This window comes from Phocoena sinus, chromosome 13 (assembly GCF_008692025.1).
Source record: "Phocoena sinus isolate mPhoSin1 chromosome 13, mPhoSin1.pri, whole genome shotgun sequence".
Classification (NCBI taxonomy): Eukaryota; Metazoa; Chordata; class Mammalia; order Artiodactyla; family Phocoenidae; genus Phocoena; species Phocoena sinus.
Window position 1 is genome coordinate 10,169,545 of NC_045775.1, and position 25,509 is coordinate 10,195,053.

The 25,509-nt window shown below is 38.5% G+C and overlaps 1 protein-coding gene across 1 annotated transcript in view; it reads left to right on the forward strand.

The window, feature by feature from the left end:
* The first annotated feature begins 7,810 nt into the window (after positions 1-7,810).
* Positions 7,811-25,509, forward strand: part of LOC116764620 (alpha-endosulfine-like) — a 30,692-nt gene continuing 12,993 nt past the window's right edge. The window contains 2 exon segments of the mRNA XM_032653374.1: positions 7,811-7,855; positions 7,857-8,161. Coding sequence (XP_032509265.1) covers positions 7,811-7,855; positions 7,857-8,161 — 350 coding nt within the window.

The window sequence follows — 25,509 nt, forward strand, 5'->3', positions numbered from 1 at the left end:
GATAGGGATTGCATTAAATAGGTAGATTGCTTTGGGTAGTATGGGCATTTTAACAATATTAATTCTTCCAATCCAAGAACAGGGAATATCTTTCCATTTCTTGGTATCATCTTCAATTTCCTTCATCAGTGTTTTATGGTTCTCAGAGTATAGTTCTTTCACCTCCTTGTTAAGTTTATTCCTAGACATTTTACCCTTTTTGATGCAGTTTAAAAGGGATTGTTTTCTTGTTTTCTCTTTCTGAAAGTTCATATTTAGTGTACAGAAAAGCAACAGATTTCTGTATATTAATCTTGTATCCTGCAAGTTTATTGAATTTGTTTATTAATTCTAATAGTTTTTTTCATGGAGACCTTAGGGTTTTCTATATACAGTGTCATATAATCTGCAAATAGTGACAGTTTTACTTCTCTTCCAATTTAGATGCCTTTTATTACTTCTTCTTGTCTGACTGCTGTGGCTAGGACTTCCAATACTGTGTTACATAGAATTGGCAAGAGTGGGCATTTTTGTTTTGTTCCTGATTTTAAAGGAAAGGCTTTCAGCTTTTCATCACTTAGTATGATGTTAGCTGTGGCTTTGTCATAAATGGCTCTTATTATGTTGAGATATATTCACTCTATACCAACTTTGATGTGAGTTTTTATCATGAATTGGTGTTGAATTTTGTCAAATGCATTTTCTGTGTCTACTGTTATAATCATGAGGAAATAACTCTTTTATTTATGATTGCTACTGGCAAATACATATATTGATCATAATGTAGTCATATTAATCAGAATTGGGATAAATGTATTCTTTAATTTGTAGACCTATATATCATTTATTAAGTGTTTTCATCTAAATTTTCTCATTTGATAGCAGCAACAGTCCTATGGTATATAATATCCTTTTCTAGGTTCTAATTATGCTCTCCTTTTCATTTGCGGAACAAGAAATCAGAAACAATAAGGAATAGTACAATGTTTATTATTTTACCATGGTCTTTTGATACCTAATGCACACTTCTGTTTTAAAAAATGTTACAATATAGCAGTAACTGTATTAATAGGAGGTAAATAATAGTAAGAAAATATTACCCATTTTATTGTCACACCGAAAACAATTAATGACTAATGTTATACATGCCCCCTCTTTGCTTTTGTTCATGTGTATGTGTATATGTCATGTTTATAGCAAGGATAAATCTTAGTGAGATATTTTTGGTTTGTTTTCCTTTGTTCATGTTGTGTTAACCTTGTATCATTATTTCAGTGATCTTTTCATACAATAGCATTGTCTCTCCAGACATGAGTCATAATTTGAGTTGTTTGTACAATAGAGGTTCTATTTATTGAAAATTTGATTTGGAGCAATCTGAAAATTCTATGACAAAAGTGTGAATTTATAAATAAGAAAATAATACTCTGAAAGCCCATATAACTTTAATATATAAAAGCAACCCTCATTCAGAAATTATTGATTCTTTGTTGGCACAAATTCTAGTAACCTTGGTTTCTAGATTTCCTAAACCATATCACATTTACAGCACAAAATGTGTCAGTGATAACTGTGTCATTTTTACTGAGTATTTATTGATTAGTTGATATAGGTGAAGCCCTGCAGTATACTCTGCAGTTACAAAGATATAGAACACATGGCCCTATCTTCAAAGATCTCAGTATAAAGTTAGAGAAACTTCACATATATAAAAACACTAGTAGAACACTCAGACATCAAAAAACAGTTACAGAGGAATGTTTCCAGGTATTAGAAGAGGGAATAGAATGAAAGAATTAAAGTCTATCATTAAAGAGTGACATAAAAAACTAAAACAAAAACAAAAGCAAAAGAGATATCACCAGGACTTCCCTGGTGAGGCAGTGATTAAGAATCTGCCTGCCAATCCAGGGGACATGGGTTCAAGCCCTGGTCCGGGAAGATCCCACATGCCACAAGAGCAACTAAGCCTGAGAGCCACAACTACTGAGCCTGTGCTCTAGAGCCCGTGAGCCACAACTACTGAGCCCACATGCCTGGAGCCTGTGCTCCACAACAGAAGCCACTGCAATGAGAAGCCCACGCACTGCAACGAAGAGTAGCCCCCACTCACTGCAACTAGAAAAAGCCCATGTGCAGCAACAAAGACCCAACACAGCCAAAAATAAATAAATTAATTAATTTAAAAAAATTAAAAAACAGATATAACCAACACAGCATTGAAATATGAGGCCATGTTCTTTCCATTCACTGAGAAACAACATGGCCTCAACTGTTTCACCTCATCTGTTTTTAAGGATGTCATCATAAAATTTACATACACAACTTGGTTAACTAGAGCTAGTTAGGCCCATATAGCACAAACAAAATCAGCTCCATAGCAACAGTGATCTAACATAGTGGTTACAAGGGTCAAGGATGGGCTCAAAAGTCATACTGCCTGGGATTGACATCCCAACTTCATCAACTGCAAACTTGGACCAATTTTTAACCTGTGTCTTGATTTCTTCATCTGAAAGGGAAAATAAAATAAGAATATGTTCATTGTGGAGTTATTGTGAAGACTGAAACAAAAATTGTAAATCATGTAAAACAGTATCTGATACACAGGTAAATTTCAATACATGCTATTACTTAATAATAATACAAGCAACTGTGTCAATAACACTTACCTATGTACCAGGCACAGTTCTAAATTTTTACATCTTTTAACTCCCTCAGTCCTTGCATCAACCCTAGGAGGGAGTTACTGCTATTATTCCCATTTTCCACTTGAGAAAACCAAATCTCAGAGATATAAATAATTTGCTCAAGGACTACCTACTTAAGTAGAAGAGTCATCATTTTAGCCAAGTGCTTTGTCCCTAGAGCCCTTTGTAATGTTGCCACCACAATATTGTTCATAACAAAACATATAAATATTAGAGCCACCTGAAAATATATTAAGCCACTGATTTCCTGAGGCAGTGATCATCTCTTCACCAAAGGATTCAAAAAAAAGGCATCCAGTTAGGTGGCTGGACTATATAGTCTGTGTAGCTCCTAAGTATTTATTAAGTTATTGTTGGGCCGTGGTCAATCAACAGTAAAAGAATGTTTTATTTTTATTGTTTAAGGATGTAGGTATGTTTATACCCACTGAAGAATGTATACTCTCAGAAATTGCTTAAATGTGGGGTGTAAAGCTCCAATTATCTTTCAAAAATATATCTATAATTATATGATTTATATATAATTTTATATATACAATTATATGTAAATTTTCATTCTCCATATATACAGAAAACATTTCTTCACCAGTCCAGGAGGTGCTTTAGTTTATTGTTTTAACACACAGGCTCTAACACTAGACAAATCTGGGTTTGCGATCTAGCTGGATCACCTATTTGTGTAAATTTGTCATTGTGAAATGGGGGAAATAACAATATACACACGAAAAAATTATTGTTAGGAATCACTGAGATAATTCATTAAAAAGTATCTAACATAGCGCATGGCAAGTGGTAAATACCCATTAAGCATTATTATTCCATTTTGTAAATGAAATGTTAATTTATTAGTAAGTGCAAAGGCAAACACGTGGGAATATTTGTCAATAACAATTAATTTAATAATGAACATTATTCTTTATTTTATGCTTTTTATTACCAAATATAAAACCCATACAGAAAAGTAGACAAATCGTGAATGTACACTGTGTGTGTGTGTGTGTGTGTGTGTGTGTGTGTATGGCAGGGGTTGGGGATGGGAAGAGATCCAGTGGTGTGAGAAAAGCTTAGTCTGAGAATCAGAATATCTAAATCCAGATTTTAATCTGTCTCCAACTCACCCTGTGACCTGGAAACAATTACTTTCTCTCTCTGAATATTTATCTTATCTCTAAAATGAAAGACTTGGGCAGGTTGATTCCTATGATTCCTTCCTATTTCAAAGTTCTGGAACTAAGTGGTCAAGAGACAAGAGAAAGAATAAGTTTAATGCATATAAAAAGGCTAGAACTGGTTTAGATAGCACAGTGGATTCCTGAATCCGTAAGTTAAATAAAGGGACATTTGGGCCATTGCCACTCTCATTTGAGAACTTTGTTCAGTAAACAGTTCCACTTGGACAGTAGTCTTGGCATTTCAGGTCAGGTCTAAAATTATGAAATCATATTTTCGTGCCAAAGGGTAAAAGAGCTTTCCAAGCTAGAGCATTGCCAAAGATGTGCTAATAAAGATATACAGTCCAATCAGTGAGTTTTAACCCCTTCAAAGCCTTTTAAAAACTTGACTTTGCTTTCATGTATTGCAAAATTAAATGTTTATTTCTGTTGACAATGAACTCCTTCAAGTCCTGTTTTCTAGATAATCTAATGGAAGTTAGAGCTCAGTCACAGGAATATGTTTGTAATATTAAAACAAGATGATGTATCACTTTGCAGGCTAATATATCACTTTCCTTAAAATATTAAAAAATATATTCAGTTACCTAAAAAGAACCTTTATGGAGGGGTAATCAAGTACTGTCAAGGGAAGCTTTGTTGCATTCCTCTATTTACCCCTGAAGTTCATCTTTCCCTTTCTTTATATTTCTCTTTTTTAATTTCATAAACAAACATAAATAGCTTTATTGAAGCATAATTGACACACAATAAATAACTCATACACAGTTTGATCAGTTTTGACAAATGTATAAACCTAATGAAACCATCACTACAACCAACATAGTGAACATATATGTAAACCCCTTTTGAAATCCTCCCTCACCACTCATTCCCTGGTTCTCTCAACCAGGTACAACCGATCTGCTTTCTGGCACTATAGACTAGTTTGCATTTCTAGAGTTTTACAGAAATGGAATTGTATTGTATGTACTTTTTTTGGTCTAACTTCTTTCACTCAGCATAATTATTTTCAGATTCGTCCATGTTTTGTGTGCATAAATAGTTCATTCATATTTATTGCTGAGTAGTATTCCATTGTATGAATATACCCATAATTTGTTTAACCATTCATCTGTTGGTGGATATTTGAGCCTTTCTCAGTTTTTGTTTATTGCAAATAAAATCTGCTATAAACATTTGTGTATAGGTCTTTGTGTAGTCATACGCTTTCATTTTTTTTGGGTAAATGCCTAACAGTGGGATGACTGTATTCTATGATAGCTGTATGTTTTACTTAAAAAAAAAAAAAAGATTGTGAGTAAAGGCAATTTTATTTATTTACTTTCAGTCTGGATGTTTTAATTTATTATTATCTTTTTTTTCCTTTTTTCACTGATTTAGAACTTCCAGTGCAATGTTAAATGGAAATGGTGAGAGAAGGCGTCTTTGCCTTGTTACTGCCCTTACAGGGAAAGCGTTCAGTCGTTCTCCATTAAGTATGAGTTTAGCTGTAGATTTGCCATAGATGCCCTATATCACTTTGAGAAAATTTGTTTCCATTCCTAGTTTTCTGAGTCTTTATCAGAAAAATATTAGATTTTGGGTAAATGTTTTTCTTCATTTATTGAGAAGATCATATGGTTTTTCTCTGCTCTCTCTTTCTCTTTTGGAGAGGTTGTTAATATGGTGAATATATTGATTTTTGTGTGTCATACCAATCTTGAATTCCTAGGGTAAACCTCCACTGATTATGGTATATTATGCTTTTAATATATTTGTGTTCCAGTTTGTTAAAACTTTGTTAAGAAGTTTTACATCTATAATCATGAGGGATATTGATCTGTAGTTTTCTTTTGTTGTAATGTCCTTGTCTGCTTCTGTTATTAGGTTAATACTGGTCTCATATAATGAGTGTGATGTATTCCTTTCTCTTCAATTTCTGGCAAAGTTTGTGTAGAATTGACATTATTTCTTCCTCTTAGGTAAAATTCACCAGGGAGACCTTCCAAGCCTAGAATTATTTTTACTGAAAGGTTTTAAACTACAAATTCAGTTTCTTTAATATATATAGAACTAGTCAGTTTATATATTTTTTCTTGAATGAGCTTTCATAGTTTGTGTCTTCCAAGATATTTTTTCATTTCATCTAAAGTATCGCATTTATTGGCATTAATTTGTTAATATTACATTATTATCTTTTTAATATATGCAGAATCTGTAATGGTGTCACCTCTCTTCTTTCAGATCTTGGTAATTTGTGTGTTTCTTCCCTATCTTTTCTGACTAATCTGATTATAGGTTTATCAATTTTACTGGTCTCAAAAATTCATCTCTCGGCTTAATTTATCTTTCCCATATGTTGTCCTTTTTCCTATCTCAGTTTTTTCTGTTTTGATCTTTATTACTTCCTATCTTTTCATACTTTGTGTTTAGTTTGCTTTTTAAATTCAATTCCTTAGAAATTGAGATCATTAATTGGAGGTATCTCTTCTTTTTAAATATAGGTGTTTATTACTATAAACCGCCCCTCATTTCCCTTGATATATGACAAGAAATAAAAATGAGGTTATAAAAACAATGAATAGTAAAGAATTAAAATTTATCATTATTATGGGAGAATGATCATAGCAATTAGTTCATCTTAGGAAAGTTTTAAGGTTACGTGCAGTATATCTGATTTTACGATGAAGTTTAAAATGTGTTCAAAAGTGTTACACTTCTTTAAGATGGAGGAAGCCCCAGGAATAAATGTAGCAAGGTTAAATACCAATGAAGAGAGCACATCTCAGTAAAATTAGGTCTTTTTAAAAAATATAATTTCCATTAAAAGTCATTTTCATTTGTTTATGTTTCAATAAATGTATATATTTTATGTGTTTTAAAGCATCAATAAATACTAAAAGCAAGCTGATGTTTACAGTTAACTCATATATACAAGTGTTAACTGTCCTGAAAATTCCTGAAGGGAATCTGAGTTAACACATTTGTCTTAAATATATCATCCTCTTAAAACAGTTGATTAATAATTTAAGATATATGGTATTTTCACTCAAAGTTGCCCATGTAAAATTTGTTAGTTAAATGCAGTATTGTTAGGGAACACTTTTTTTTTTCCATAATTATGATAACCCATAAAGTAATTTAGGAGAGAGAGGCAGACTCATGGGGTGATGAATTAGGACATCATACATATGACACTCAAACTAATTGTCAACCTGCTACTAAAACATTAGACCAAATAATCACCAGTCTGACCATTGGGAAGAGTCTTCACTCTTCACTTGGACCATCATTTATATTCCTCCAGTGACAAGATGTTCACCATTCCCACCTTCGGTCAACTCTGAAGGTCAAGTTTCCCCCTTTAGATTTTTAATCTCCATTTTTTCCTTTCATGAAGTGGGAATAATACTAATCTTGACTACTCCACTGACTTATTTTGAGGCTGAATTTAGGCAATAACTAAAAGTCCACCGGAATTTGTATGAAAGGACACAAATTTGAGGAAGGATTGACTGAAGTAAATTCAATACTACCATGTGCTTGTCTTACTGCTCAAATCCCTCAGTTATTTTATTTTTAACCTGTGTGTGTTAGGTTACAGAAATGTAGCTTGGATTAGTCTTTCTGACTAACTCCTGATTTGAGATCAAACAAGGAAGGAAATGTCATTCAAGAAAGCAATATGATTGCGTGGACAGGAAAAATCGGGTAAACTTGCTCTCCTGTTTGTGTCACTGGCCTCGTTTGTTTCAGAGCTGTGATATAAGACACTTAAAGCACTTGATCAATTTATTTCTTGATCAGTTTTAAACGTTCTGAAGTGTAAACAAAGCACCTCTGAAGGGACTGAGCAGCCCTAGCGACAGGAGGCGAAGAAGCAGTGCAGGTTGTCCCGTTTCCCCTCCCCCTTCCCTTCTCCGGTTGACTTCTTGGGTCCCCTCACTCCACAGTCCCAATCCCACCATGTCCCAGAAACAAGAGGAGGAGAACCCTGGGGAGGAGACCGGTAAAGGAGAAGCAGGACACACAGGAGAAAGAAGGTACGCTCCCTGAGAGAGCCAAGGAGACAAAGTTAAAGGCCAAATGTCTAAGCCTAGGACAAAAGCTTGGAGGCTCCGACTTCCTCATGAAAAGACTCCAGAGAGGGCAAAAGTACTTTGACTCAGGAGACTACGACATGCCCAAAGCCAAGATGAAGAATAAGCAGCTACCAAGTACAGGACAAGACAAGAACCTGGTGACGCGTGACCACGTCCCCAACCCACAGGATCTGCCCCAGCGAAAGTCCTCGCTCATCACCAGCAAGCTTGCGAGGTAACTGGGGCCCCCTTCTGCTTCCCTTCCTCACCCACTGGACTTTTATATATCATAGACAGGGATGGAATGGGCACCTAGTTATATCTTCTCAACTTGCTAGCCAGAAATGACTGTGATTCTCCTGGGGGGCTGCTGAGAAGGTAATGTGGGCTGAAGAGAGGCTCTGAGTTCATTTCTTTGGATAAATAGAGATTTTCACACCCTCATGTGGCCCAGGTAGGGGGTCAGAAATGGGAGACTAGGATTGGATAATGCTGCAAACTCTCTTTTTCTTTTATACAAGAAACTGGGGAGATGTGATTTCTCCTTTTTGGAAGAGAATATCCCCAAATTGGTTAGCCTAGGCCTTGGGAATAATATGACAGGTTTAACATCCCAAGGCTAACCTGACATGGTTGGGAAAGGTAGATTGAATGGGATCCGTTTCCTGTGCTTTAAGTGTTTTGTCCCTTGGGCTGCTACTGCTTCATGTTTCCATTATGACTGGTTTAGAGAAGCCTCAAAAAGAAAAACTGATTTCCTTGCCTAAAACTATAGTGCCCACTTAACCTCCTTTACTCAGTCAGTGTCTTTTACAGTTTGCCCTGGCTCTTAAATAACATAAAGATTGGAGGATATAATTCACATAAAATGGGCACCTTCTCTCTCTCTTCCAGCATGTTGCTTTTTGAAAGTATCATGGGATAGTGGAAAGAACACTGGGTTAGGAGTCAATATATCTGGGTTCTAGCTCCACTCAGTCTAGGCAGAACGGACGTGTAACCTTGGTCAAGTCATTTAACCTCTCCGGATTTCTATTTCCTCATCTGTAAAACAGAGTTGAATATAGATGAGATTGATTCTGATTCTAAAATCCTGAAAAAAACTGTGCTGTTCATTGTAAAGCCAAAAGTGAGGAAGGCCCATAGGTGAGCCTACAGAGGGAAACTATTTGAAGACTACATGCGGAGAGAAGTTGAGGTTTGGGGGTTATAGATTCAGGCGAGAGGGGCTCATCAGGATCATGAGGGTCTTGAGGGTCAAGAAAAAAAATTCTAAGCTAGCAAAGCTCTTGCCTCTGCCCTCACCTGCTTTCCTACAATCTGGGCCCTTGCTGCTAAAAAGCTGCGGGCCTGGAGAAACATGCTCAGTCATGCACATGTGGAGCCCCACATTTCAGATGTTATCAGCTGCCAGGCGTATTGTTAGGGAGACAAGAAGAAAAGGGATGAACTGAGCGAGCCACCAGGGCTTAGTGCTACAGCAGGGCTGGGGCAGCAGGTTCTCAGGAGATGACTCACCTTGGAGGAAGCTGGGGAAGGTGGTTAGGGAGAAAGGGAAGAAGCACTGAGACATCTCTGCCCTCCTAGAGCTCAGTAACCCAGCTCCTGTGCTCTGAGAAGCAGAGTGCTGCTCGTGAACCAGGTGGAGAAAAGGGGCTGCAGATGGCCAGCGTTGTCAATCTAGTTATCAGTTGTTGGCTTGAATGTCACTGAATGCAGCCTGCTAGATCACAGAGAGGGCAGGGTGGGAACTAGCTAGCCGTTCAAGAGAGGAAGATTTTATAATCCTCTCTCGCCCTCTCAGCTCACCAGTTCTGATACGCCACACCTCTGGCGCAATGAGAACAACTGATGAACTTGCTGATGCACATGTAGGGGGTTGGGGATGCCTCCACTTCTTTCCTGACCAGCCATTCACTTTTCAGGCCATCATTCCAACTGGATAGGAAAAAGTTGGTGAGGAGGGAATGGAGAGAGCAGGATCCCGTGATTCCCTGGCCCCCAAACTCCTTGGCTGTCACCTATAATTGTATATAATTTTTGTGTTTCTTGCTCCATTTCCCCATGCTGTCTTCCTTAGTCTAAAATCCATGGGGAAAGGGGAAAGTGTTGCACATCCTTGTATAGTTTCCTCAACTCTCCCAGACATGTTGTACACAGATATGTCGTGTTTATTATATATGTAAATATATATATAATTTTGTACGTTTTCATCTCCAACCTTCTCACATTTTGTACTCTTTTCTTTTCTGTCTGAGCTGTCTTCTCTATCGGTCAGTATGACTCCTCAAGACCGAGGCCACAGCGAGTCTGGTTTTTAGGAAGGAATAGAAGAAATAGGGAAATCAGAAAAACTTTTGGCCTCTTTCTCCACCTGGTCATCTTCAAGGCTAAGAAATCAAAGAAGCAAAAGCTACCCTCTCTATATGCCACCTGTTTCCACAGCGTGAAGTGCATAGTTTCCATGGCAAAGAAGGGTCATTTCAAAATCCAAATCCAAATTGCTCTGATTAAACCTAGATCATTAAGTCCACTCAGAAGAACATGTGTGCTGTCTGGCCCTGACCTCCGGGAAGTTACCACCTGATCACTGTGTGCTTCCAGTCCGTCTCCGCTGCTGCAAGTGGCTCTGACCATGCCTCTGAGACCAAGCCTGCTCTGAGCCAGGAAGTTTACACCCCTGAAAACCTCCAGTTATTTTGATCTTGTCTAAATAATTTTTTTTTCTGTTTTTGTTTTCATGGGCATCTCCAAAAAGAGAACATTTTGTTTTGAAGATAGGAAAAGACTGAAATTTTCTCTCTCTCTCTTTTTTTAAACAACTCGCTGAATAAGATTGAGACATGTGCCAGGTAGCCCTGATTGTTAAGTGTGGAAGAGTGATGGGGTAGAGACTGGGGTGGAACTTAGGGCTCTTTCCCTTCCTACTTGACAGTGTTTTCTTTTTCTTCTGTGTTGGTCCGCAGCGGCCAACTTGAATAATGCTGCCCGGGGCTCTGCCAGATACTGAGACGTTGCCCCCCTGGGTCCTGTGCTGGCTCCCGGCCCTCCCTGCTTTTGCAGCCAGGGGTCCGGAGGTGGCTTGGGTGTGGGCTGGAGAGGCAGAAGCCCCTGCCCTTGTTGGGAGACGTCTCAGTGAAATCCTGGGGGTGGGGGTGGGGTGGGGGTGTGAGAGGGTGGAGTGGAGATTTGGGAGAATATGAATTAGGGCTTGGAGTTGATAAAAACATTCTTGACTATCCTTCTGCTTAACCACGTGGCTTCTGTGGGGTGGGTGTGAGGAAGAGGACATAAAGTGGACTAAAGATGAGAGGCTCTGATTCAGCTCTGTAGAAGAATGCCTTGTTTGCTTGGATGTGGCCAGGGACCTGGTGTCAGATAAAGGAAACTGTCCGTCTAAATATGAAAGATGCAGACAGCGCCTCTGCAGAGCAAGCTGAGAACTCAATGTTAATTGTTCATAAAAAAAAAAAAAAAAAGAACCTCTAAGGGGACAGTCTATTAGGATGTTTGCCTAGTAACTTCCTGCTTCATGCCCACATCCTCCTATAACCGGTTGTTTCCTCGCAAGAGTAAGTCCCTGCTCGGGTATGGACAAAAATTCCCTTATTTTTCACCTGAAACTTGCCGTGGAGACACTTAGTTCACCTTGCATAATCCCACTTTCCTTATTACTTCTTTCTAGCAGTCTTCTCTTTAGGACGGTAATCTCACAGCAGGGGCCATAGTCTCAAGATCTGGGTGTATGTATGTTTTGGGGGTGGGGAGATGGGGCTTCAGGACAGGATTTAGAAGTTTAATGCCCAAGAATCTTGGCTGTCATTTTTTACAAGCTATTTGTTTTTTACTGTTATGTAAAGAGGACATAATATAAAACTTACAGAATTGTTGAGCAATGTTATATAAGGCAATATAAGGCACGTCGCACAGAATACGTTGATCTGTCTTGGGAATAGGACTTCCATTTTGTAATTGAACGGTTCTTAATTGTTGAGTGTAGTAGTACAGAGCTTAAAACAGCCTCTCTCTTTTCTCTTTTCTCTCCATCTATTGATTCTGGTGTTTTCTGGGGTGAAAGAAGGTAGATCTAACGCCTCTTGGTTTTATGAATCTTTTGAAGCTTTGTGGAGAGCCATTTGTCACTTTCCTCTGCTGCTGATTAGCCAAGGACAAAGGAAAAGGAGGTAAAGGAAGGGCAGAGTGATCACGTCACCCTCTATTGGAAACTGGCCCATGTTTGTCAGCTGACTTTCTTCTGATTGAGAGTCTTATAATTATATTTGGGGATGGACTCCAGGATACAGAGTGATGATTATTTGTCACTGTTAATTAAGTAATTATCATTTTGCCTGAATGGAGAAGAACCCAAACCTTTGCTGGGCACATCAGGAGGAGGCAGTGAGTGGGGTAGCCATCCTTCTGAAGGCAACTTCTCCACGGCCATGTTATAACAGTAGCTCCTGTGTGGGTTCTCACGGACACTTAAAAAAATCTCCAAAGCCTTTGACAATGTACTTTCCCCCATTTTAGACCGGTGTAAGTTACTTATTATTTAGTGATATCACAAGGGACAAACTCCAAAGTTTTTATTTCTGAGCCAGATGGGTACATTGTATTTTTTTTTTTCAATGTGAGGCAGCAAAATTATTCTCCAAGCAGCAAGATTATTATGCTACGTGTTCGTATCCATCATGCTGGGATTCCCTTTCTTGCTTTCAGTGTCATTATTTTGGTCTGTATTTATGGATGCTGAGGAAATGCACAACAAATATGGACCCTTGCACGCATTTTAAAAATACCTATTTCTCTAAAATTCTTACATTCAAGGAAGCATGTCTCATTCTCCCTTCCTTTTATTAAGAATAAGGACAGCATTTCCACTCACTGCAGTGTTAGCAGGAGATCTTCTAGCAGCAACTGCTTCTTACATTATTAATAGCCTCACAAAAAATGTGCTGTTGCTGTGGTGGGTACATATCAATTTGTACCAGGGTAGGACATTTTCTCAGACATGAATAAAAAACCAGTTCAGGATGCAGGGTGTGTATAATGATATCAGGACTCACAGTATAACAGACTCGTCAGCATCCTGGTGATGTGGAAGGAACACTGAGGTGGGAGTCTTGGGCTGGACAATCAAGTCTGCCATTCATATGTGGTGTGAGCTTGGACAACTGCTTGATATCTCTTAGCCTCAGTCTTGGCATTTGTAAACTAAGGAGATACTCTTCATGCCCTGCTCAGATCCCCTCATATGCATTTTCTCATTCTGGATACCAATCCCCTCACCTCCCGCATGATTTGCTTCTACTGGCAGGGCCTGCAGTTTTCTATAGGGGACCACCTTTGACTCACGGTGCCTCTTGCTTCATCCTTACTCACAAAAGTGCCAGGAGTTTATATGTTCCCCACTAGGCCTCCTCTAGCCTATCCAGTGACAGACTGATCTAGTAGTATGAAAGCCCAGCTGCCTTGCCGTCAGGGTGAATACATTTTGAAGGTATAATATCTTCCAGGGCTTCCTATGCTATTGCTGGGACTATACCTGAAATCGCAACCTTGCTTGATGTCTCCCCTCCCTGCTCTTCTCTCACCTCCTTACTTGTTTCCCCAGGGAATAGTTTCTTAAAAACCACTTGCACCGGCCTTCCCTGGTGGCGCAGTGGTTGGGAATCCGCCTGCCGATGCAGGGGACGCGGGTTCGTGCCCCGGTCCGGGAGGATCCCACATGCCGCGGAGCAGCTGGGTCCGTGAGCCATGGCCACTGAGCCTGCGCATCCGGAGCCTGTGTTCCGCAATGGGAGAGGCCACAACAGTGAGAGGCCCACGTACCGCAAAAAAGAAAAATAAATAAAAAAACAAACCACTTGTACCTAAACCCTCATCGCAGGATCTGCTTCTTTAGAACCCTGCCAACCTCATTGAACCAGCTGTTCAAAGTTAAATAAATGTTTAATTAGCACAGTCTTCTTGTTCTTTTAATATTTTGATAGTGCTTTAAGAGTTGCCCAAGTTCTTATAATGAGACTATGGAGTTCATCAGTCTACATACCTGTGTTGGGGGGGTGAGTATAATTGGCCCCTTGAGGTCCAGATTCAAGTGAAAAAATGTTACTCTTTCACTTCTTAATATTTACTTGTTTCATCATAGCAATAGCTTGTAGTGGAAAGGAATTACTATTGCATTTTACAGAAGAGAAAGTTGAAACTCAGAAAGCACACATTGTGTAAGTGAAATCATGCAGTATTTGTCCTTCTGTGATTGGCTTATTTCACTTAGCATAAGGTTCCCAAGGTTTATCTATGTTGTTGCATATGGCAGGATTTCCTTCTTCTTTATGGCTGAATAATATTCCATTATGTCTATGTATCTTAATCTATCTATCTATAGATATAGATATGCCACATTTTCTTGAGGTATCTAAAGTAGTCAGAATTACAGAAGCAGAAAATAGAAGGGTGGTAGCCACGGTCAAGGCAGAGAGAGAAATGGGAAATTGCCATCATTTGATGGGTCTAAAATTTCAGCTATGTGAGAAGAATAAATTCTAGAGATCTACTGTACAACGTTGTGTTTTCAGCTAACAAAACTGTGCTGTACACTTTAAAAAATGTTAAGAGAGCAGGTCTCCTATTATCTCTTGTTACCACAATTTAAAAAAAGAAAACAAGGGACACATCACTTGTCTATATGTCTACAGAACTTGGTTGCACCATTGGAGCTCACGTGTCCCAGCTCTGAGCTCAAAGTCCTCTCCACTGCAAACTAGTCTGTAGGTAAATGATGTCCTTGAAACCTCCCGATTTCCTGGTCCACCCCCCATCTGCTTGGCATTGTTTCCACTAAAACCTCAATTTCATGTTTAATTCTGAGAAACTTTTCAAATGATGACTAAGATATTAGCTGTTAGGGACTCAGGGAGCATCGATAATTTTAAAGGGTGCTTTAGGTATCCAAAGATTTAATATTCAAAGGAATCAAAACTGGAATGATACTGGACAAGATTATTTTTTTCTCAAGTTCTAAAATCATACAGTGTATGTAATGGAAAGAACATGGGAACCATATTTTTGCCTATCTTCATGTTGAATTGAGATTCATTCATCTTTAGAAGGAAACCATTTGGCATTTTCTTTTACGACAAAACCGTTATGATTTTGTTTGTTCTTGTAATTTGGTTACTGAACATCAAATTTTCTGAAGAAAAACTGACACTTTGAAGAAGCCAGTTTGCAAAGTAAAGAAATTTTCATATGAGAAGAGTGGGAGAGAGTCAGTTAAGGTTCAAAGAAACCTTTATTTTAACTCTCACAGCAGGAGTAAAGCACTCAAGGGGTTTAGGTTCCAGGAAGGAAACATGCAGTCTTCTCAGACTGAAAAGAAGAAAAGTCAAACTCAGAGTCACTCAGAGGTTTCAAAGAGGTAATTAGCACCTTTCTTCTTTGTAACTGACAACTAAGTGACTTCCTAATCAGCCCAGATGTTAGGAAAAAGATAAAGGTTTTAAAGCACTGGCTCGACTCTTAGAGTGTGAAGATTACCCCGGGGAAGCTGCTTTCTAAGGCAGATTTTGAGCCTAGTGTCTGTAAGCTCTGTTTTCTCTTGTTGGCCGGTAGAGCCCAGGAATCTCCATGTGTAACATGCAGGGAGACTGTTTCCATGTTCCTCACATCTAGAAACAGAGCAGGTGACGTATTATTTTAATACAGGCCAGTATTCCAGTAAGGACTCTTTACAGCAGAATCCTATTGTTACCAATGCTGTTGCCCCAGAATCATACCCCTGCCCCTCCCTGGAATAGAAAATAATTACTCTTACCTAAGTTTCAGGAAGGAGCTCAAAGAGAAAAAATGAATGAGAACCAACTAGGCCCAAGATGGCAGAAGATCTGACTTCCAGCGGACCTTGAGCCTCATTATACACTCATTGTAATACATTAGCTAAATGATACACCTACCAGCCCCTTGACAGTTGCTATGACAACAACCAGAAAAGCCCATGCAAGGACTGAAAAGGAGAGATGCAACAATTCCAGGTCCAAACCACACCCGTGTTCTCAGATACCTCATGAATATTCCTCCTACTCTTTCCAACTCCCTCCCTTTTACCTCGACCCTCCCTCGTATAGATTTGGTGGCTCTGCTAGAATTGGGTTGAGAAGTTGATTTGTGAATTAGGTTCCTGCTTCTCCTTTGGCCATTGAATAAAACTTGTACAGTTCCAGTTTCAGTATCGGTTTTGTTATTGGCTGCACAAATGTATAACTGAGTAACTTTACTGTACAGCAGAAATTAACACAGCATTGTAAATCAACTATATATCAATTAAAAAAAGAAAAAAAAAAAGAACGTCCCTGGCTGAGACAGGGGGCCTCGCCTGGCTAGGACATTGCCACGGGTCCTGTCAACCAATTCAATAACAATATGATGTTTGTATTGTTATTTTTCCCTCTTAATATCTTGTAATAACTTATATGTTTGCCAAGGAAAACAGATGTGACAGGAAACTAAAGTGCCTGTGGTGAGAGGACTTTACTGTTTTCTGAGAAGCAGTTGAAATAAATGAAGATACATAGAGAAGAAAACAATTCTGAACAAATGCTAACAGCCATCAAATATGATATTTAAATGAACTCCTATTCAGTTTTGTTTTCTTCTGTGTAGCTTCAAGAAAACAATTGAAGATCAATGAGTAGAGTAATGACTCTTCAGAGACATGGATTTCTAATAGAGTTGTCTCAGCTGAACTGCCTCAAGTAAAGTGAGTTCCAGATTCCTGGAAGATTTGCAAACATTAAATAACCAACCAACCGGCAAGATGAAATGGTACAAGGCTCACTGGTAATTCGTGTTCCCTCACTGCCCATGTGTCTTTCCAGACAGCAAGACGGTGGACATCTCAACAGAAGAAGAGCGCCCACTCACATCCGCACATATACCTACTGCATAGAATTGCTTCTCTTTTTCTCTCTATAATTGCGTCTTTTGCTAAATTTATTGAGGGATCATAATTTCCAGAAATGCAACAAGGTCAGATGTAAAAAGTAGTTATATGGTGGTGCAATAAAAATTAACTAATAACGAAGTACTGCCACTTACACCCATCAAAATGGAAACATTTACAGCAACTACAATATTTATTTTTGTTGGGAGTATAGTGAAAATACTACTCTAACACCTGTTGGTGTAAATACATATTGTCACATCTTTTTTTATTAAGCTATCTTAAAGATGCTATTGAAATCTAACATGCATATACTCTTTGATCCAGCAATACTGTATTCCTTGAAAGGTATCTTATAGAAACCAAAAGACCAGTAAGCAAAGATCTATGTACCAAGGGCTTTCTTGCATTTTTATGCATGTAGAAATGTATAAGGAAAAATGCCCATCAATGAAGAATTTGTTATACAAATTGTGGTGTGTTAACACCAGGAAATAAAGCCATTAGAAAGAATGGGTTAGAATTATTTCTGTTGGGACTTCCCTGGTGATGCAGCGGTTAAGAATCCACCTGCCAATGCAGGGGACACGGGTTTGATCCCTGGCCTGGGAAGATCCCACATGTTGCAGAGCAACTAAGCCCGTGCTCCACAACTACTGAGCCTGCGCTCTAGAGCCGGTGAGCCACAACCACTGAGCCCGTGCACCACAACTACTGAAGAGCCCGTGCTCTGCAACAAGAGAAGCCACTGCAATGAGAAGCCCGCATACTGCAATGAAGAGTAGCCCCCTCTCGCCACAACTAGAGAAAGCCCGCATGCAGCAACGAAGACCCAATGCAGCCAAAAAATAAATAAAATTTAAAAAAAAAAAGAAAGGGAGCATTAATTAAAAAAAGAAAGAATTATGTCTGTTTACTGGAAAGAATGTTTACTAGATATTGAGAAAAGCAAGATGAAGAAAAATGTGTATAACAGAAATTTAGGTTTATATATTTGTGTGTATATACATATAAGTATATAGTATAATATACATATTATATATATGTAGTGTGTGTGTATATTGTGTGCCTTGGTATATCTAGGTGTGGAGACAAGAATGGAAAATATAGATATTAACATGTTTTACCTAAAAGGGCACTGGTGTGGATGGAGAGGGAGAGGAAAGAGGAAGGAAGGAAGGCAAAGAAATGAAAGTGAAAGAGTGAAAAAATGCAAGACTGCATTAAGTAAATAGTATACATGATATGGTTCCACATTTGTATAGTATGCAAAATATACATGTGTAAAAAATGTACAGCATCTTTTTCTGAGAGATGGGGGAAATAGTATATGCATATTTTATTAGCCATGTTTTAAAATCTAAATGATGAATAACATTTTGAGGAAAAAGTCAGCAAATAACAGAGCAGATTCAGCTCAATGGTATATTTGCTTGTTTAGTTTTCTACAATCTTTCTCATTCCAGCTCTGATTTAATGCAATTTGCAATGAAAAGTACAGCATAATCTGAAAAATAATTGAGGAAATTACAGGATGCGGAATTTAAATGCATTTTTTACGATTATTTTTTATAAGCAATAACAAAAACCTCAATTTGGGTATCTGACAAGGCGCTCGTGACTGAAGGGTTTATGCGTCCAAGCAGAACATTATCAGTATTTTATTGAGTTGGGTCTCTTGATGAATTGACCTCATTTATCTCTATGACAGAGCAAAGAGATTTTTTTCACTTGGACAAACATTCAGGCGTTGTTGGGTATTGTCAAACTCAATAAGTCAATGGGAATTCCAGGGGAAAAATTATTTATTTTATTTGCACTCTAGCATAGGACTTAACAGAAAAAGGTCTACAGGATAAGAGATTATTGCTTCAACCTTTCCATCTTGTTTTGTTTAATTTAACACTTCAGCGAACTTCCCAATAGTAACATACTGCCTTAGACATTTCTAACTCCTTTTAGGTCTTTTACAGTTTTCACTGAATACCACAAATTAAGGAGTTCATTGTGGGTCAGGATATATTATTTCTGAAACCATGGATATGGATCTGATATTTCACTTATCACTAAATCTATCAAGTGATAATTGTTTCCCCAGAGCCGTTAAACACAAGGACAGTTTGTAAGTGGCTCTACCTATACTGGTATGTCTTCTAGCGTAAAAACTTCAGACAGAAATGAATGATCTCCTATGGCAGTGAGAGTGTACACCTTCACCTGTCAGTTCCACCCGCTTTCCAATTATTGCACCAGGCCTGCAAGCTCGCCCTCAGAAAAGGACCTGGCTGGCTTTCACCCTAACCCCTTCTTGCAGAAGTTCTTAACTCAGCTGTAGAACTCCTCTCAATGTGAAACATGTCACGGAGTCTTCCAGTCCCAGATGTAGGTTTCAAAAACACAATTCCCCAGATTTAGATAGAGAACATTTAACTAAAGGGAAAAAAAAACTTAAGTCTTTTCAGTCCGAGGCTAGTAATGTGTCCCAGGTTGAGGAAAATAGGTCAAATATTGATTAAAACCCCAAATATTGTTTTTCCTTGTAACTTTAATGCATCCTTCCTTCCTTCTTTCCTTCCTCCCTCCCTCATTCCCTCCCTCCCTTCCTTTCTTCCCTTCTGACATTCAACAAGCATACATGCCAGGTGCTAAGCTGGTTACTGAATGTACTGGTTTCCTATTTCTGCTGTAACAAATTGCCGCAAACTTAGTGGCTTAAAACAGCAATTTTTTTTTTCTTTTAGTTACAGAATACAGGAATCCAGACTGAGTCATAAACAGCTAAGTCAAGATGTCAGTAGGGCTGTGCTCCCTTGGGTGGCTCCAGGGGAGAATCCGTTTCCCGTTGCTTCTTCCAATGTCTGATGAATGCTGACGTTCCTGGGCTTGTGGCCATGTCACTCCAATCTCTGCTCCTCTTGTCACGTTGCTTTTGGCTCTTCTGTGTCAATTTTCCCTCTGCCTTTCTCTTATAAGGACATTTGAGATTGCATTTAGGGCCCACCCTAATCATTCAGAATAATCTTCCAATCTCAAGACCCTTAATTTAATTTCACCAACAAAGTCCCTTTTGCCACAGAAGGTAATTTTTGTGGGTTTTAGGAATTAGGATCTGATTATGTTTGAGGACCAATATTCAGCCTACCGTACTGGAGACACATGAAATACAAACCATGTACCTGCCCTCAAAAAAGCCCACATGAAAACCATGTAAACAGATTACCTAAATCTTAGAAAGTTTAATGTTAGACACAGACTCTGAGAGCATACTATTTTCCTGCTAGGAAATGATTAGGAATTAATGGCTTCCCAATTATTAAATTCAGTTTCAATCTGAATAGGGATCAATGCCAACTTGACTATATGAATCAAAAATTAAAACTCATTGCAGATGGAGATGTCCTTTCATGTCTGTGGTGGGCTGAATAATGAACCCCGAAGATAACCAGGCCCCAGTTCATGCAGCCCATGTTTGATACTTTATATGGTAATGGGGTCTTTGCAGCTGCAATTAAAAAAAGGATTTTGAAATGGGAAGATTATCCTGGATTATCTGAGTGGGTCCTATATGTAATGTAACTGTCCTTATAAGAGGGAGGCAGAGGGAGTTGTGAAAACAAATGAGAAGGCAAAGGGATGATGGAGAAAGAGAAAGATTTGTGATGCTGAGCTACTGCCTCTGAAAACGGAGGAGGGGGGTTCATAAGCCAAGGAGTGCAAGGAAGACAGCTCTAGAAGCCGGACAAGGCCAGGAAAGGGGTTCTTTCCTGGAGCCTGTGGAGGGCGTAGAGCCCTGTGCACACCTTTCCTTTATCCCACTGAAACTGATTTTGGTCTCCCGACATCCAGAACTGGAAGCGAATACATGTCTGGTGTTTTAAGCCACCAAATGTTTGTTAATTTATTAAAGCAGCCACAGGAAACCAATACAGTGTTTATAGGCTCTGAATGTTTTCTGCAACTCAGTGTAGCAGAAAGAGCCTGTTCTGAGAGATTGGAGACAGAATCCCAGAACAGCTAGTTACTCACGAACTAGGGACCACAGGCAACTGCATGCTTCCGAAGCCCAGGTCCTCTGTCTACACTGTAACCCATGACTCTTCTTTATGTTTTAATGTTATCTACCTAAAAATAATCTATATTTAACCTCCAACACATAATAAATTTCCAAATATCAAATTAGGACAATAACACTGATACAATGCACATATTCCTGGGTCAGGTTCTGGACTAGAAAGAGGACATGAGACAATCTGTTCAGAGTAGAGGAGATCATCTCATTATTATCCTTTTTCTGGATCATAATCCAATTCAGGAACACACTTTGTATTTACTTGTCACGTCTCATTAGTCTCTTTTAATCCAGCACAGTTCCTCTGTATTTCTTTTTTTTTTTTTTTTTTTTTTTTTTTTTTTTTATTGTTTGGCACTTTTAAACAGTACTGCGTGTTGTTTTGTGCTGTATCCCTCAGATCAGGTTGGTCTGATGTTTCCTCAGGATTGCATTTAGGTTATGCTATTTTTGGCAGGAAACCCACAGAAGCAATGCTGTGTCCTTCTCAGTGCACCCTATCAGAATGCACATGTTGTCAGTTGACCTTGTTTAGGGATTTGGGGTGAACGGTGTATGGGAATGCCTCCCAATTTCATACATCTAAATGAAAAAATTCAAAGTTAAAAAAATCCCTACTTTTCAGCATAGGATATAAATTAGTGAACTGGTGTAGTTTTAAATGTCTAGTGTATCATGTAAAAAGTTGAAAGAGTTAATGTCCCTCGAAAATGGCCTACCTATCAGCATCGTAAAATCTTGGATACAGAAACAGTGGAGGTGTTTCAGGAGCAGAACTTCATGGGTAAGAGTCAGGGATCCAGCAGATCAGACCTGCTGATTAGATCTCTGCCATTTAGTGGCCCACTGATCCTTGGCAATACATAATAATAATAATGACAATTAGTCAATTTATTGAGAATTACTGTGTTCTAGGTGTTGTTTTGAGAGATGCACAATTATTCCATTTAAGCAACAACATATGAATTTTATATTATTATTATTCCCACTTTTAGATGAGGGAACTGTAGCCTAGAGAAGTTAAGTCACTTCCTCAATAGCCAACAGCTAGGAAGTATTAAAGCCAAATTCAAACTTATTCTGCATCCAGGTCCTATGCTTATTACCACTTTATTACACTTCACTAAGATTGCTAACCACAGTTTTCTTATCTGCAAAATAGAGATGATAATCACACCTGTGTTATAGTTATCTGTGATTTAATAAAAGGAGGCATTTGAATTTATGCCTCATGGTAGGCATATATAAAAGTTAGTTTTATTATCCCATACTGATTATTGTACCTTGGCTTTACTGGTGGGAGAAAATGAGGCTCAGAGAATTTAAGTAATTGCCCAGACTAACACCATGAGGATATACACTTAAACCACTGTCTCATCCATGCTTATTTCCATCATGCATGACCTCTCCTGGAAAGTGATTATTATACTAAAACCCAGGGGGCAGATTTTATCATAATGATGTAGTATATCCTTTGGTATAAATTAAAGACATAATTTCCTTGTAAACTCATTAGTGATCACTCAGCAGCCGTTTACTAAAGAGGCAATAGTAGCTCTTTGGTTCCAGGAGCGGATTCAGAGCACTTATTGGTAGTCTTGCTGCTGGAAGAGAAACGTGCCTTGTCAATCACTCACCAACCGCCACAGGGAGCTCTGACTCAGCGCCCCCTCTTGAAAAAGTGTCAAGCATCACTCCGCATATTCTGGTGAGAGACTAGTCATAATCCCAGATCTAGAAGTAATTTGTGTCCTTACACAAGCCACTTCCATTCTCTGGGCCTCAGTTGCCTTGATAACCAAAAGAGGAAGTTGGAAGAACTTTTTACACTTTCTCTTAATAATTCTCTATCTTAATAATTTTAGATATTCTGAAATGCTTGATTATTAATGTTCCCATTAGTTTGACTTTTTGAAAAGGCATTATAGGTATCAATCAACTAATAATTAATCTTGTGCTTGCTACAGTGTTAATACATGAAATACATATTCATGTATTTCATAAATTAGCGTTTGGGATGGAAAGTCTGGGGGTTTTATTTATTTATTTTTTTTGGCGGTACGCGGGCCTCTCACTGCTGTGGCCTCTCCCGTTGCGGAGCACAGGCTCCGGACGCGCAGGGTCAGCGGCCACGGCTCACGGGCCCAGCCGCTCCGCGGCATGTGGGATCTTCCTGGACCGGCGCACGAACCTGTGTCCCCTGCATCGGCAGGCGGACGCTCAACCACTGCGCCACCAGGGAAGCCCAGTCTGGGGTTTTTAAACATGCTTTTCTTGTGCTCTCTTGTCATTTGGCTGATTTTTTTATTGCATTGTGTACATTCGGGCTTTATCTGTCTACTTGCTAAAAAATCCAAGTTATCTGCAGTGTCTCAAATGACCTTGCATTAACCTTGTTTACCATAAAGTGAAAGTATGTCCGTAGAAACTCTCTGTGCTTTTAACACACTTGTTAACTTTCCCCAGTATTATCAGAGGGCACAAGAAGTTCGCATCAGTGTTCAGTAAAGCACCGTTTTTAATTTTGATTGTTCTTATATGGGTAAGTAAAGACCTCAGGAAGAATACATTAGCTGTGAATTTCCACCGTATGCCCCGCATTTTAACAAGATGAAAAATAATCCGGCGTGGAGCTGAGTAATGAGAATATGTGACTTGCTCTTATCCCAATGAGTATGTTTCCAGTAGTATTAGCTTGAAATCAAGGCCAAAGTAATACTTCCAAGATCCCAAATACACTGAACTATTAATGACATTTTAATACAACTGTTCTATTGTTATATTCTTCAACAGATTAGCTTGGTCTCCTCTTTAGTATGTATTTAAACTTGAGTTTTATTCTAAGAAATTTTCTCGTTGAAAAGCAAAACTGAGGTAAATTTTCTTTCATACATTAAACTTCTTGTTTTAGTTTTCTTTTTTAATTTAATTATTTTTCCTGTACAATATTATATTATTGGTTTGGCCCAAAGTTTTGTTCGTTTTTTCCCTAAGATGGCTCCAGTAGCACTTAGTTGTCTTTAAGTTCATTCAAAACAATTTTGTTAGATTGTATGTGACAGCTGTTATATCAGTGTGCATTTAAAAGACGACTTATCAAAACTGGTGAAGTTTTGTGTAGCCATTTTAATATTGAAGATGGAAGAAAAAAGCAACATTTTCTGCATATTATGCTTTATTACTTTAAGAAAAACGCAACTGAAACGCACAACAACTTTGTGCAGTATACAGAGAAGGTGCTGTGACTGATCGAACATGTCAAAAGTGGTTTGCAAAATTTGGTGCTGGAAATTTCTTGCTGGACAATGCTCCACAGTTGGGTAGATCAGTTGAAGTTGGTAACAATAAAATCAAAACAATAATTGAGAACAATCAACGTTATATCACACGGGGGATAGCCGACATAATCAAAATATCCAAATCAAGCACTGAAAATCATTTGCACCAGCTTGGTTATGTGAATTGCTTTGATGTTTGGGTTCCACAAAAGTTAAGCGAAAAAAAACTTTCTTGACCGTATTTCTGCATGCGATTCCCCATTGAAACGTTCCATTTTTAAAACAAGTTGTGACAGGTGATTAAAAAGTGGACACTGTACAACAATGTGACAGAAGAGATCACAGGACAAGTGCAATGAACCACCACCAACCACACCAAAGGCTGGTCTTCATCCAAAGAAGGTGATGTTGTGTATATGGTGGGATTGGAAGGGAGTCCTCTATTATGAGCTCCTTCCAGAAAACCAAATGATTAATTCCAACAAGTACTGCTCCCAATTAGACCAACTGAAAGTGGCACTAATTCTGGAAAAGTGTCCAGAATTAGTCAACAGAAAACACGTAATCTTCCATCAGGATAACGCAAGACCGCATGTTTCTTTGATGACAAGGCAAAAACTCTTACAGCTTGGCTGGGAAGTTCTGATTCATCTGCTGTATTCACCAGACATTGCACCTTGGGATTTCCATTGATTTCAGTCTTTACAAAATTCTCTTAATGGAAAAAATTTCAATACCCTGGAAGACTGTAAAAGGTTCCTTGAACAGTTCTTTGCTGAAAAGGTAAAAAGTTTTGGGACAATGCAATTGTGAAGTTGCCTGATAAATGGCAGAAGGTAGTGGAACAAAAGGGTGAAAACGTTGTTCAATAAAGTTCTTGGTGAAAATAAAAAGTGTCTTTTATTTTTACTTAAAAAACTGAAGGCACTTTTCCACCCACCCAATACTTGCGGGTGCACAGCATAGTGATTCAATATTTATGTACAGTATGAATTGATTACCATGATAAGTCTAACAACGTCACCATACAAAGCTATTGCAATATTATTGATTATATTCCCTAATCCAGACTGTACATCCCTGTGACTTATTTCTTTTGTAACTCGTATCTCTTAATACTCTTTACCTGTTTTGCTTATCCCCACACCCCACTCTCTTCTGGCAGTCACCAGCTTTTTGTCCACATCTATGAGTCTGTTCATGTTTTGTTTGTTCATTTGTTTTTCAGATTCCACATGCAAGAGAAATCATATGGTATTTGTCTTTCTCTGTATGACTTATTTCATTTAGCA